The 13,975-nt window shown below is 28.9% G+C and overlaps 2 protein-coding genes across 2 annotated transcripts; both read right to left on the minus strand.

The window, feature by feature from the left end:
• Positions 1-3,559: 3,559 nt before the first annotated feature.
• Positions 3,560-5,047, minus strand: LOC100782087 (membrane protein PM19L). The gene is made up of 3 exons (XM_003556204.5): positions 4,795-5,047; positions 4,329-4,506; positions 3,560-4,098 (listed from the first exon to the last, which is right to left on the minus strand). The coding sequence occupies exons 1-3, from the start codon at positions 4,919-4,921 to the stop codon at positions 3,858-3,860; spliced, it is 546 nt and encodes a 181-aa protein (XP_003556252.1). The 5' UTR covers positions 4,922-5,047; the 3' UTR covers positions 3,560-3,857.
• A 5,745-nt stretch (positions 5,048-10,792) lies between these two features.
• Positions 10,793-11,489, minus strand: LOC113000796 (uncharacterized). Its single transcript, XM_026127570.2, has 2 exons — positions 11,177-11,489; positions 10,793-11,010 (listed from the first exon to the last, which is right to left on the minus strand). Exons 1-2 carry the CDS (start codon positions 11,354-11,356, stop codon positions 10,978-10,980), a joined length of 213 nt encoding a protein of 70 aa, XP_025983355.1. The 5' UTR covers positions 11,357-11,489; the 3' UTR covers positions 10,793-10,977.
• Between the last annotated feature and the right edge of the window lie 2,486 nt (positions 11,490-13,975).

Raw genomic sequence — 13,975 nt, forward strand, 5'->3', positions numbered from 1 at the left:
CTTTGTAAGACTAAGAAAGACCACCAATCTTAATATGAATTTATTGAGAAATTTACATATTTCTTAACCACAACAAAAATCTAATAATTAGACCCAAGTCACAACTAGTGTGAGTGAAAGACTCGTGTTAAAAAATTTATCCAAAAGAAAATAACGACTAAATAATAATATAAAAATTAATAAGTATTTTGTGGATGATACATGTGATTTAATTTAATTTAATTTATAAAAATATTTAAAACTAAAAGATAAATATTCAGAATTAATTCAGACAAGCAAGTAAGAAAACATAAAGGGTTTAAATTTAAAGAGAAAAAAGATTATACAACTTTAAAAATCATTTAAAGGTTAAATAATTAGAGAAAAAATTAATATGAAATTTATAAATAATTAATTGAAAAGGTTCAATTTTTTAAATTGAACCTGGTTGATAGCTTAAATTTTTTAAAAATGATAAATAAATATATAACTCATTAGAAAAAAGTAAAAAAAAAAACATTACATTTTAAATAACATCTTAGATTTATAGTATAAAATAAAATAATTATAATAAACCTTTTTAAAAAATCACAGAAATAATCACTTCTTGCGAGTAGTGTAAGTTTAAGAAATTCATTGCCTCCTAAACTGTTTCTATGACAACTGTTTTAGAGCAATACCTCTCACATTTATGTCATAAATTTTGAGATGGAATGAGGTATGTTTGAGGTAAAAATAAACATTTTAATATAAATTTATGATTGAAATTAATTTAAACAAGACTTGCTATTTGTGAATAAAAATATATCTTATTTTTGTATTATTTTAATATATATATATATATATATATATATATATATATATGAAATTATTATTTATATAATAATAAATTATTATTATTATATGTGTGTTTTTTGTTATATTTATTTTCTATAATATTTTTCTACTATTTAAATTTTTTTTATTATTGTATTGGAACATCTGAGCAAGAAACTTTGGCTATCTATCCGCAACATAACAAGTGAAGCGATACTATTAAACACATTACACACACCAATATAACCTTGCTGCTTTCTTCACTAATTACTAATTGCAATGAATACATTATTTGTTATAAATTTTTAGACAAAACATAAATAAATACTAATATATTCTAAGTTATCAATATTTAAAAAATAATTTACGTGTTACTGATAAAATATCTTACAGTAGTCGAAAATTCTAAATTAATATATAATTAAACAATATTATTGCAAAATATCAAAAACTTAAAATATCAAAAACCAAAAGCAGCTGCTATTCCCTTATCAATAATTATGGAGATCAATAATAAATTATTATAAGTCTAAAATATATTTATCATGCAAAATTAATATGTTATTTTAATAACACTTATATATAAAAACGTCACGATTTGTAATGTTATAGAAAAAAAATGTACAATATATAAAAAGAATTGTCCAAAAAATATATAATAAACAGTTCCATATTATAATTAATATAGAATCTTAAAAAAAATACATACAATATCTTAAAAAAATATTATAAATAATTTATTTTGAATACTTTTTTATTTAAAAAATACATACAATATCTTAAAAAAATATTATAAAGTCTATTTTTTACTTAATTATCATGCATTTTTCTTTTAATTCCTCTAAATATCATAACTTTTCATTCAACGCTTCATTTTTAATCACTTTAACATTTTATTTAATCCTTATTTTTTTATATAATAAATGACACATCGTGCTTTAAATAACCGAGTTTATATCGCAATGACACATTGTGATGCATAACTGCTACATGCACCTAGAGCCGTCAAAATGGTTTCCAGCCCGTGGGTCAGCCTGGCCCACTACAGGCTAGAGGTGGGCTGGGCTCAATTTTTTTTAAAAAAATCGGTATTGACAACTCTTTAGCTCGACCCACTTAGCCCCTGGGTTGGGTGGGTTTAACCCGTGGGTTGGTGGGCCAGCCCGTCAACCTACCAAATTTAAATAGTATTTTATTTTATTTTATTATTATTATAAATTTATAATTGTTAAGAAATTAAATTTTTATTTTGTAGCTAGTAACCCAATTGGCAATTCACATTCCGTAATAGAGCAAGTCCAAACAAACGGAAAAAGATATAGAAGTAGAAAATCTAAACGGCAACCAGCCAACAAAAGTTACGAAACCTAAATCCCTAATAGTGTGAATTGCAAAAATTGATCTGGCGGCACCTCCACACGAGCCACCAACGGTGACGGTGACCTTCGAACGTTCAATTGCCCGTCACCACGGCACCGAGTTGTGATCGACCTCCAAAATGGTAATTTCTCTCATATTTTCATGCTTTTACTTTCTTTCCTTTCCTTTGTTAAATGTTAATTATGCTTGATGTATTGAATCTGAGTTGAATGGCTTCTAACTGTGAACCGAGTTGAATCCGAGTTTAATTTTTTTCCTTTTCTTTGTTAACTACAGGTGCATTAGATTGATGGAAATGGCTTCTGACACTGTAAATCGAGTTGACTCTGTTGATGATATTGAGTTTATGGAAGACGAGGAAGAAGCCAGGGTTGAACCTAAACCAAATGCAAAGGAGATCAGAAGTGACAATGATGAGAAAAAGAATAAAAAAGTTAAGGTTTGCACTGCTATAGCTTGAAAATATTTTACTAAAATTGGTGTGGTAGATTGTAAAGAAAAGGCATAATGTAATGTATGTGGACAACAATGTGTAATTGGTGGGAGTAAATTGGTACTTCACATTTTAAGTTGTTTGAAATATTTTTTTTTTATAAAAAAAAGACAGAAAAGTGGGCCAGTCCGCATAACCCACCAACCCGTGGTGGGCCGGATCGGACCAACATTTTGTTAACCCACATAAAAATGGGTTGAGTTGGGCTAGTCCACTTTTAGCTCAACCCGTTACAGGCCCGTCCACATAGGTCGGACTGGCCCGTTTTAACAGCTCTAGATGCACCTTGGTGTTATTGCAAGGCCAAAATATTTGTTAACGCGGTTTCGGTAAATGAAAACACCGATTCAATTGATTTATATGTTTTTTAGGTTTAAATACTAATTTTAATCTCTTATTTTGTTGAATATGAAATTTTAATTGCTTGATAGATTTTATCACCGATTTATCAATTTATCCGATAAACTATTAGGAGCCCATTTAGGGCTTGGGAGATTAAAAGTATCCGGAACAATAAACCTTTTTAAAGTCGCTCATTTTGCATCCGAAAAACCAATATATGAACAAAGTTTAATTTTATTGCCCCATCTAACTACTCTAGGTTGGGGTAGGTGCTGGGAAAGTTATTTCTATTTTAAAAATTATATGAAATAAAAAAATTAAAATTGTAACTCAATTTTAAAATAGACCAAAATTACAAATGAAATAAAATAAAAGAACCAAAAGTCTATTTATTTTTTTATTAAAGCACATCAATTGAATTTAGATTCGTTGTGTATTTACCTTGAATTCACAATATATGAGTTACCAGCAGATCATCTCAAGATGGGGGCGGAACGAGAAAGGGACAGAAGAAATGCATGTTAATTAAATCCGTTGAGAAGTAAAAGGTTACGTCTAAGAAATTTATTAACTTCTCAGTAAACATGAGAAATTCATGTCTGAGAAGTGGAACCAAACATAGACACAGATGATAGAGGGCTGATACAAAATCAATTACAGCCATTCATATACGTATACACACAATATGTCATGCTACAAAGTGACCATCATGTGTAAGAAGACATTACACCATCCAAGTCGAACCAAAGACAAAATAAAAAGATAAACATAGCTCCAAAAGGTAAAATAGAACATGATTGAAATGAAGAAATTAACAATAAGGTAGTGCAGTGCAGTGCAGTGGTACTTAGACACGAGTTCCAGCAGCAGCAGACTTGTGCATTGGATCTCCTGTAGTCCCTCCCACACCATGAGCATTACCATAGTCAGTGTCACGGTACCCGGGACCATACCTACTGCTATATAGTCCTGCGTGGATCAGTATCAGGTACAACAACTGTGTCAATGTGAGTATTATTATGAAAGCCTCCACTACCCTCAGCCTCCACCCTCTGTGCCCTCCTATGTTTATTTGCTTGCAAGCCAACCTGTTTCATTCATCCACACACACATAACTTTTTGTTACCCCTCATAACATAATTAATTAAGACCACCAAGATATAAGGTGAGTTATATGATAAAGACAAAAGAGAATACGCAAAAGATCGTGGGTTGGATCTCTTTTGGTAGTATTCTAAGAAACTTAGATTTAGAGATAAAAATAAAATATAAAATTAAGAGCACGTAGTGAGGTTAGTTTAGTTTAGGTGTGGTTTACCCAAATGCTAGAGCAGTGACTGCCCAAGCAACGATTGATGTGGCTCCTGCAGATGCTAAACTGTCACTCCTCCATGTCCTAATGTGATTCGCACCCAAAAGTTTGGACACTATGCCCAAAACGGCTGCTAGTATGGAGAAGATTAAGAAAAACATAGTTGCACCATTTCCACCAAAGCCTGAAAGGACATATAACAACAAGGGGGTCATTTTAATTAGTTAATTTAACACTTATCACTTATTAGTTTTTTCAAATGGGAATGTAACAAGGTGCTCTTTTTTATCACTAATTAACCAACTGCTACCACTTCATAAATTCAAATAATTGTAAGACCATTGTTATCTTAGCTTAGAAAAAGTAACATTTTGTAACATGAAGATCAATCAATCAATCAAATGATAACAAATTGACAAAATAGTAGATGGAAAATGGTATAGAAATGGATATAGGAAGTGTATAAGCTTACTAGGGTGGTAAGTTTGGCCATTGATGAACTTGTTGAGGCACCAACTAGCAAAGCCAAGAACAATAAAATACATGATCAAGTTAAGAAACAGCAATGGAGCTGCTGCGTTCCTTCCAACTGTGGCCATTTTTTAGTAGCTAGTGATTTTTTGTCTTCACAAACTCACTTAAATTTTGTAGATAAAGCGGAGAATTTCTTGCACCGATTTCTACTTACTTCACAATCTCTCTCACGTCGTGCTCCGTTGCTTGTTGAGGGTGGCACTGTGAAGCCATATAAATATAGAGACACTAAAGGTGCTTTGAAGACACGTGTCAATCAGCAAGGTCATGCATGTGTGCTTCCGTGTACAGGTGGTAGGACACTTGTCGTGGTTTGTCATTATATTTTCCACATATCTCTTTCTGGCTTCTGCTTCTCTCTCTTTCTCTCTTTTCAAATTGTAATCAGAATTCAGAAGTTTAAATAAACGGTGCATTATCCAGAAACTTAAATTCAGGGTAATTTTTTTTATAACTTTAACTACGTTGTTAAAAATTAATAATTAAAATTTAGTATATTTTAAATGCATGATAGAAACATGAAATTTGGTTAATTGTTTGAAACTTGGAAGACAAATTTAATTTTTTTTAGACTCAAATACATTTAAAGTTATTATTTTTTTTAGAATGTATTAAGTGAGTATCAAACTCATATCTTATTTTACATTAACATATATGTGTTGAGAATTGAGCTACACCATTAGATTTATTTAAATAGATTAACATATTATTTTATATAATTTTTTTATCAATAAATATCTATTGTTAGTTAAAAAAAATTAGTTGAAGATTGAAACCCACCGTATTCCCACTTTATACTCATTTAAAAGAATACCTTTTGTATATTTTCATTAATTTAACAATTTAGAAATATAAAAAAGGTGACGGGAGATAACTTTTGTATTTAAAAATACATTAATCAAATTCTAAAAACAGGAATATATATCAGCATTTAGATTATTACTTGCAAGAATTTGACCCAAAAACAAACAACAAAGAGCTCTTGCAAGATTGGCTACAATAATTGTTGTATTTATTAAATTAGTGAGGTCTCGTTTTAGCAGGGTGGATATCTATTGGTTGAACACCTGTGCAGAAGGTTTCAGTCCAGAAGAAATCATTCTTATCCAATTGGACAAATATTATATGAGAATTTGGAGTGTTTCGTGAGTCGAAAGCTTCTGCATGGATGTTTTATACTACCATTTCTTTTTCTAGTATATTTTGTGTGTGTGTGTGGTTAAAAGGTAGTATTACTATATTCGCTCCTTCTTATATATTTTGAAGATTTTTTATATAAAAAAATTAATAAATATAATAAAAAAAAATATTTTAATAAAATACTTATGCTATTAAGATTTTTATGTAAAAAATGTAATAAGATTTTTTATTTTATCATCTTTTATTTCTATTCTGATTGTATATTAATTACTTTATTTTTATTTCCACTTTCATGATAAATGTATAAATTAATTAAGAAATAAGGATATAATTGATAAAAAAAATATAAATAGCATTATCTTAAATTTTTTATATGAGAAATAAGTAGAAGTATACTTTTTCGGAAAATTCGACACTTAAAAAGATCACAGAATTAAGGAATAAATAAGATCGATTAAGTTTTATATCATCGATGCTACAAAATACATAGCATATCACCACCTTAAAAATATACAACTTTTACATTTTCATCCCGTCAAACGTAATATTCAATTATTAAAACTTGTTTCTCATAAATAAAAATAATCTATAAATCTATTTATTTATATCTATATAATAATAATTATTTGCCTACCAAAAAAAATCTATATAATGATAAAAAAAGAAATCTGAATTATGCAATCATATATTCGTATATTGATGGTGAAGATGCAGGTTTTGGAGGTCTACTTGGGGGATTAGATTGTTGGCTTCATTGGGTTTATATGTTGAAATTGCCCCCATTTTACATGGGTTAAATGAGTAAAATGCTCCACGTGCGCACGTATTCACAGCTTATTATTCACTTGATTAAACACTCCTATTTAGCATTTCACGCATATGCTTTCTATCTTAGAAAGCATCTGTGAGAAATTGAATGGAGTATTGCAAGTATCACTTCGTCATATTCTTCGTGAAGGCAATTATATAGTGCTTATGTTTAATTTGGCTAAAATGGGAGCAACTCAATGGGAAAGCACGTGTATTCTATCCACCCCTGTCTCAGTTTCAGGGTTCGATGGATCTTCTTGGCTTAAAAAAAGTGAAACAGTTCTGTGTATTTGAGAGAAAAAAAAAAAACAGAAGAAGTGTTTTAAAAATAAATGACCATATTATGCCACCAAATTACAAGGCTATTGTTAATGAGTTGAAATTTTTTCATGCTACAGCGCACATTGTACAGGTTTATAATGCTATGTAAAATTACACAAAACAAAATTGGGTTGATGGGCTCAAAGGGATGCGGATAGGTTGGTGAATATTGCTGGGAGTGTTGCTAGGTGCACCCAGCAAAAATATAAAATGCTAAAATTGCCCCTATCAGCTTTCTTCCTTAAAATGCCAAAATTTTTTCCGGAACAGCTTCTTACTCCATTTTCAAAGAGCTTTCTTCTCGTTTTCCACTTTTTCCTGCGGCATTGTCTCTGGTTCGTGGGGGTAGCAAGGTTGAGTGCAGCGGTGAAGGTGAAATTTCCGGCGTGAAGCTTTGCGGTGGTCGGTGGCGGCAAACAAGGTACGCAGATGGCGTTTGTGCGTCGCGGACGTACGGATGGCTTCCGGATCAAGTTGATCCGTAAGCTTTTTACGGATCAACTTGATCCATAAAAAGCTTACGGATCAACTTGATCCATAAGCTTGTTACGGATTAACTTGATCCGTAACTTCCGGATCAAGTTGATTCGTAACATTCTTCCGGATCAAGTTGATCCGTAAGTTCCGGATCAACTTGATCCATAAGTGTATTATTTTTGGTATTTGCTGTTTTTGCATTTTTGCATCTGTTTTTCCATTAATTTTCCTTTTTTATTTTAAATTACTAATTTTTTTGTATGGTCATTTTTTGTTTGATTTGGTTAGATGGATAAAGATGAGTGGATGTATGAAATAATGTCTGAACGAGCGGATATGGATTATGAAAATGCAGAATCATGTGGTGCGAATGAACCACATGTTGATTGTTCGGAAGCGTTCAAGACTTCTCAGGTTATAATGTTAATGCTTGTCACATATTTAATAAAATGAATATTGGTAGAAAACTTAAATTATGTGATTTTTGTAGGTGTTTGAGTGCCGAGAGAATGTTTTGCGGTGGGCTCGATCCGTGGCTCATGAAAACGGATTTGTGGTGGTGATTTTAAGGTCGGACACAAACACAAGTAGTAGAGGGAGAAGTACGTTTGTGTTAATTGGCTGTGAAAGGAGTGACGAGTATAAGTGTAGGAAAAAAGAATTTATCAGAAGAGACACTGGGACTAATTTATCAGAAGAATTGGCTGTGAAAGGAGTGACGAGTACAAGAATCTCAACTAAAAAAATAGATTTTTATATATAACAAACTAATTAATAAATTGTTTTTCTTCTTACGGATCAAGGTGATCCGTACGTTGATCAATAAGACACTTACGGATCAACGTACGGATCACCTTGATCCGTAAGAAGAAAAACAAGTAGGGGCAATTTTGCCATTTAAGAATTTTACTGGGTGCACATTGCTGGGTGCACCTAGCAACACTCTATTGCTGGTGGTATCATGAGTTTGCGTCGAATCTTTTCGTGAATTTGCCCATTGGTATCAAAGATTTAGAAGAATGCATGATGTGCAATGCTGAATCCCATAAACCAAATCTTAATTAATTTTATATTATTTAATGTGATTATTTTTAAAATATTTTTTGTTTAATTGAGATTATCTTCTTTTTTTTGTTGAATTGAGATTACCTTTTTAAAGATATTTTTTTAATTTCAAATTCTAATAAAAGACAGTTTAAAAAAAATACTATTTTTAAATAAATGATATTGATTAACTTTTTTGTTAGCATAAATTATTTTTCCTTCTTATATTCAATGTTGGAATACGTTTCTTGATTTTATCATCGACTCATGACATCAAAGTTTTGTTGGAAAAGGCATGGCATGTCTCTGCAATACACTTGAGGATGATTCTGAACAAAGAAAGAAAAGCTTAAGGCTATATAGCTCAGTAGTGACTTTTCGTGTTTTTTTTTTTCACATTGCGAATATGATTATTTTTTATGTTTCTGATATGATTTTCATATCCTAAGAGTGATTCTTCCATTCTCAACATGTTTTTAAACATGCTAAACAACATCCTAAACATATGTCAGTTCAAGGCAGTTTTTTTCTTTGATAATTAGGAAAAAACCAAAAGCAAACATAAGCAAACTAGAACCTTTTCGTGGTGACACCCATTACATCATCAAGATAAATTTGGTATAAACAAGAAGGGCAATGATCTAAAATTATCAGACTCAGAAGAGTTTCCGGTCCTATCAGACTCTGTTGAAAAGAGTTGTCGGTCCTAGCGGTACACATGATATGTTTAGTAAAATTAATTGAAAAATTAATTATAAAAGTTAGAAATTTAATTGATAGGTAAAAGTTGAAAATTGGTACGAAAAATTAATTTATTAAATTATAATTGTTTGACAAATAGTTGAAAAATATAAAATAATAAAAAAATAATAAAATTATGATTTTTTTTAAAAAATTAAAAAATTGAATAAATATATTAAAAATAAAAAAATACAAAAAAAATTAGAATTTAATGTTTTAGAAAATATTACTTTAAGTAACATTTCATAAATCATTAAAAACTATTATAAAATGACTAAAAAAAATTATTCACCGAAATAGTCAAATAAATTTTTTAATTAATAAAAAAATTAAAAACTTATTAACATAATTTATACAGCATAGCCATGAACAAAATTTACCGCCCATGCAAGATGTCTCAACTCATTTATGGGCATGAGGAGGGAAGTATAGAGATGGAAAGTATTTATTTCTCCTCTGATTAGATCGATAGCAAGTTGAAAGTCAGAGTCAGATTCACAATCAATCTAATGATGCCTTTGTCTCTAGGTAACTTCAAACAATGGCTATAATTTTTTCACTAATACAAGGTGGCGGGTTAAGTATTAGTTAACTAATACATTTTGTTATAAGCCTAAAATCTCTCAACCGAAAATTAAAGACTAATCTCTTAAAAGATTAGTTAACCAACACATTAATATTTGTTTAGTAACTATTATAAAGATTAAAAAATTTATTATATATAATAATAATATGTGCTTAAATTATAGTATAAAATATATTTATATATTCTATATGCATTCTAATTATATTCTTATATTTGAACTAATCTATAATTTTATTTTAAAAATTTAAAATAGAAAATGTTTATTAAAAATAAGATATTTATGCTCTGTTTATTTCTATTTCAAAATCTAACTTCTAAAGATATTCTAAGTCTATAAAAAGCATAATAATTTTGTGAAAATTCTTGCATTAAATATATATAGAGAGATAGAGTGGTAGTTAGTTTATTTCTTGATTCAATACGGTAGGAAGCAGGTTACGTGGACCACAGTCCACACGTGCCTTTTATGCAATGAGTCCTTAAGGGAATGAGATGCCTTGCAGTCATGAAAACATGTGCACAAAATCTCCACTCTTTAAGTTTTATTCTTCATACATTGAATATTAGTACAAAAATATTTAAATCATTACATATTAAATTTAGGAGTAAAAAAAATGGAAGAGAATATTTAGATTCCATTATTTTCCCTCTTTTTCCTTCTAAATCTTAAAAACAAATAAGAAAAAAATTATAAATGTATCTCTGTTTACTTTTTTATTCTCCTTAATTAATTTAACCAAATACCACATGTAACGACAAGAAAAGCAACTATACCCCCCAAATTTTAAGTACATCTCAATAAACTTTTGAGACAAAATTGTTTTAAAATGCAAAATATTATTTTGGTTATATCAAGTCTAGAGCAAGTTGATTGATCACATAGGAAGCCAATATACCTTGGCTACAAAAGGAAAACAAGGTGCAAGTATTATTGTATCCAATATTGGTGTGGCTTTTTATTGTTACAAACCACACTTCCCTTCGGTATATAAGGCTTTCTGGCTAGTGCTTTGCAGATGATTTGCCTCCTTTTCCCTATGTACAGCCATGCAATGATAAAATAAAAAAATAAAAAATCATTTAGTTATACTTGTATATTTAAGCACATAACAAGAGAATCATTATAAAAGCTCAATATGTAACACCATGACCATATACAACATTTAATTAATGTGTCACTGTTATGAAAAAGGAGAGATACCTTTTTCTTGGATTCTTGGGGCTTCTGTACAGGAACTTTCTTCGTAGCTGATTTGGAAGCTGGACCCTTGGATTTGGATTTGGATGATGCACCATCACTGGCTTTGGGAACAGCTTCGTCCTTTTCACCCTGCCCAAAAAGTTGGGTGCAAACGGGTTTGTCAGCCTTGAGGGATACCATGTTACTCAAAATATCTAAAGGTCAAAAACACTAGATATGTAAATTGTTGTGTTGTGCTGCTTTGGTCTATGATGCATGCAAGTTCTGAAACACAATATATCCTTTTAAAGGAGTCTAAACTCTAAACTCTCTAGCTAGGGGCAATAACATTAATATTGGAGTAGAACTCGAATCCGAGCTTACGTTGATGATGGTGAATTAATGGTGGAGATAGATTGGAACGAGAATAAAATGACTCATCCAATCCATGCATGGAACACTTTAGAATCGGATACTTCTAGATCTGCTCAGTATTAATTTTTCTAACATTATCTTTGATGAAACCATATATATTCCAGAAGTAGGTATATTAATTTAAGGATAAATTAAACTTCTGTAAAAAAAGAGAGAGAGGATAAACTAAATTAGGCACTAACAATTAATGATTTTGCAATGTTTAGAAAATTGTAATTTTTTTATTTTTATTTCTGTACAATGACACAGTAACAAGATTTGCGCACTTATGACGTTATACAAACTATTCAAATTCCTCAACCTTTAGCTGATACTATCAGCGTTTTTTTAATATTATATATACATGTAAGTCTTTAATTTGACGTTAAATATTTAATAAGTAAAATGATTTTACCGTGGACTTAGTGAAAAAAAGTAAAGGCATGCAATGACAGATATATTGCTAGAAATTAAGTTTTTAATTAAAATATTTGAATAATGAAATGTAACTTGAGTGAGTGGTCACATAATGCATTATTTATAACAATTTCCACATCAGCAGTAAAAAATATATTTATGTTTTTCTATTTTAAAGTAAAGAAAAAGGAATTTTGATTCTTTTTTTATATTTTTCTTTCCAGTTTTTCTATTGGCAATTATATTTTTTTTGTTTTTGTTTTATGAATAATTAATTTTGGCTTGTGAAAGAAACAGTAAGAAAAGGTTTGTTTGATTTTTCAATTCTGTTCACAATCTTATATAAAAATAGAAAAAAATAGGATGATAATTATATATGAATAAAAATATTTTAACAGAAAACAAAACAATATAGTACTAAACAATTGAGTGAGTAGTATTGGTATAGAGTTTGTATTAAAACAAATTAATAATAAGTGTATTATTAATAGATATGAGTATAATTAATTTTAGATTTTTAAAGATTATAATTATAATGATAGTAAGTTGTAAAGTTTATGAATTATAATGATACTATATATCTCCATTCTAAAATGACTGATACTTAAGTTTTTTTTTTCCCACATATATTACCATAATAAATAAGTTACTTATTGAAACAATTTTATTAAAATATTCTTACTTTTCATAAATATATTACTTATAATTATTTGGTGAGTAATGGTGGTGGTTGAAAATTTGATAGGCACAATATAAAAAATATTAAATTGATATAATTTATTTGGGGGAAAATTTGGAATATAAGTCTTAATATGCCAATGAAAATTGAAAATATCGGTCAGTCTAATTTTTTTTTAATACTAAAGCATCAATCATTTTGAAATGAAGGAAATAATTATAAAATTTAAAAACTATAACAATAATAATAATTTTTATGTATATGTAAGCGATTAAAATGAAAATAATTTTTGAATTGTTTTTATTGACCTTCTTTTTTTGTTGTCTACATCAAAAGTATCTTTGACACAATTATGTTCGAAATAAAATTATTATAGTTGAAAAAATTCTTCTTTTAAATCTTTAATATAGTTACACACAAAATTTGAAATTATTGATTAAATTAAAATAATCTCATATCAATTAATTGGTGTATTGAATGATTCTTTTACTTTCTTTTTGTCAAGTATCTCATTATCATTTTATTCCCTAAGGATCTTTTATTTCTTAAAATATTTATTTTGATTCAAAATCGTGGTGTAACATATATCTCCTCCTATTTCAGTCATAGAATAGATGAAATAAATTTTAAAATGGATTTTTGTTCAAAAATAAAATCTTATAAAAATGTGTTATTTTATGTTTACCGTGACATGACACATGGCTGCATGCCTATCACCATTTAACTAAATTCTTTAAAAATGATCAGGACAAGTGTAAGGATTTAAGACAACTAAAACTTAAATTTTATGTTCACCAAGAAAAAAATATTTGTTATTAATTTTTTAAAACAAAAAATTCTAACATATAATTCTTTATTTAAAGTAAAAAAATATTTTAAAATATGTTTTGGGCCTTACTTATGGTTAGACTTACTTTGTTGACGACAAGAATCAATTAACATGCTATCAAAATTCAATTTCAAATATTTATTTGTCTTTTTTTTTTCATTTCAGAAATTGATTATTATGATAGCATTCTACAATTCTACAATTTGAGGAACTAAAATAATACTATAGTAGTTTACTTCATTAGTTTCTATTACACTTCTCAGTCCTCACACTTTTTTTTAATCTTGTTGGGCGGGTTGCGGGCTTCATTTTTTTTATCACAGTTGTCTTTACAATAATTTATCGACTATTTTCATTTTTCATTCTTTTCAATAATTTAATAATTTTGTAATTTAATACTTTATAAAAACATAAAATGAGCGCAAAGAAAAAAAAAATGACGTTAGAAAAAGATGTTTTTTTGAGTCCTGATATTTAGGTG

Source organism: Glycine max, chromosome 20, assembly GCF_000004515.6.
Source record: "Glycine max cultivar Williams 82 chromosome 20, Glycine_max_v4.0, whole genome shotgun sequence".
In the NCBI taxonomy this organism is placed as follows: domain Eukaryota; kingdom Viridiplantae; phylum Streptophyta; class Magnoliopsida; order Fabales; family Fabaceae; genus Glycine; species Glycine max.

Coding starts and splice junctions, on each gene's coding strand:
- LOC100782087 (XM_003556204.5), bottom strand. CDS start 4,921: ATGGCCACAGTTGGAAGGAACGCAGCAGCTCCATTGCTGTTTCTTAAC. Junction 4,507..4,794: donor TGGCCAAACTTACCACCCTA/GTAAGCTTATAC, acceptor ATGTCCTTTCAG/GCTTTGGTGGAAATGGTGCA. Junction 4,099..4,328: donor GTCACTGCTCTAGCATTTGG/GTAAACCACACC, acceptor TGAATGAAACAG/GTTGGCTTGCAAGCAAATAA.
- LOC113000796 (XM_026127570.2), bottom strand. CDS start 11,356: ATGGTATCCCTCAAGGCTGACAAACCCGTTTGCACCCAACTTTTTGGG. Junction 11,011..11,176: donor CCCAAGAATCCAAGAAAAAG/GTATCTCTCCTT, acceptor GGCTGTACATAG/GGAAAAGGAGGCAAATCATC.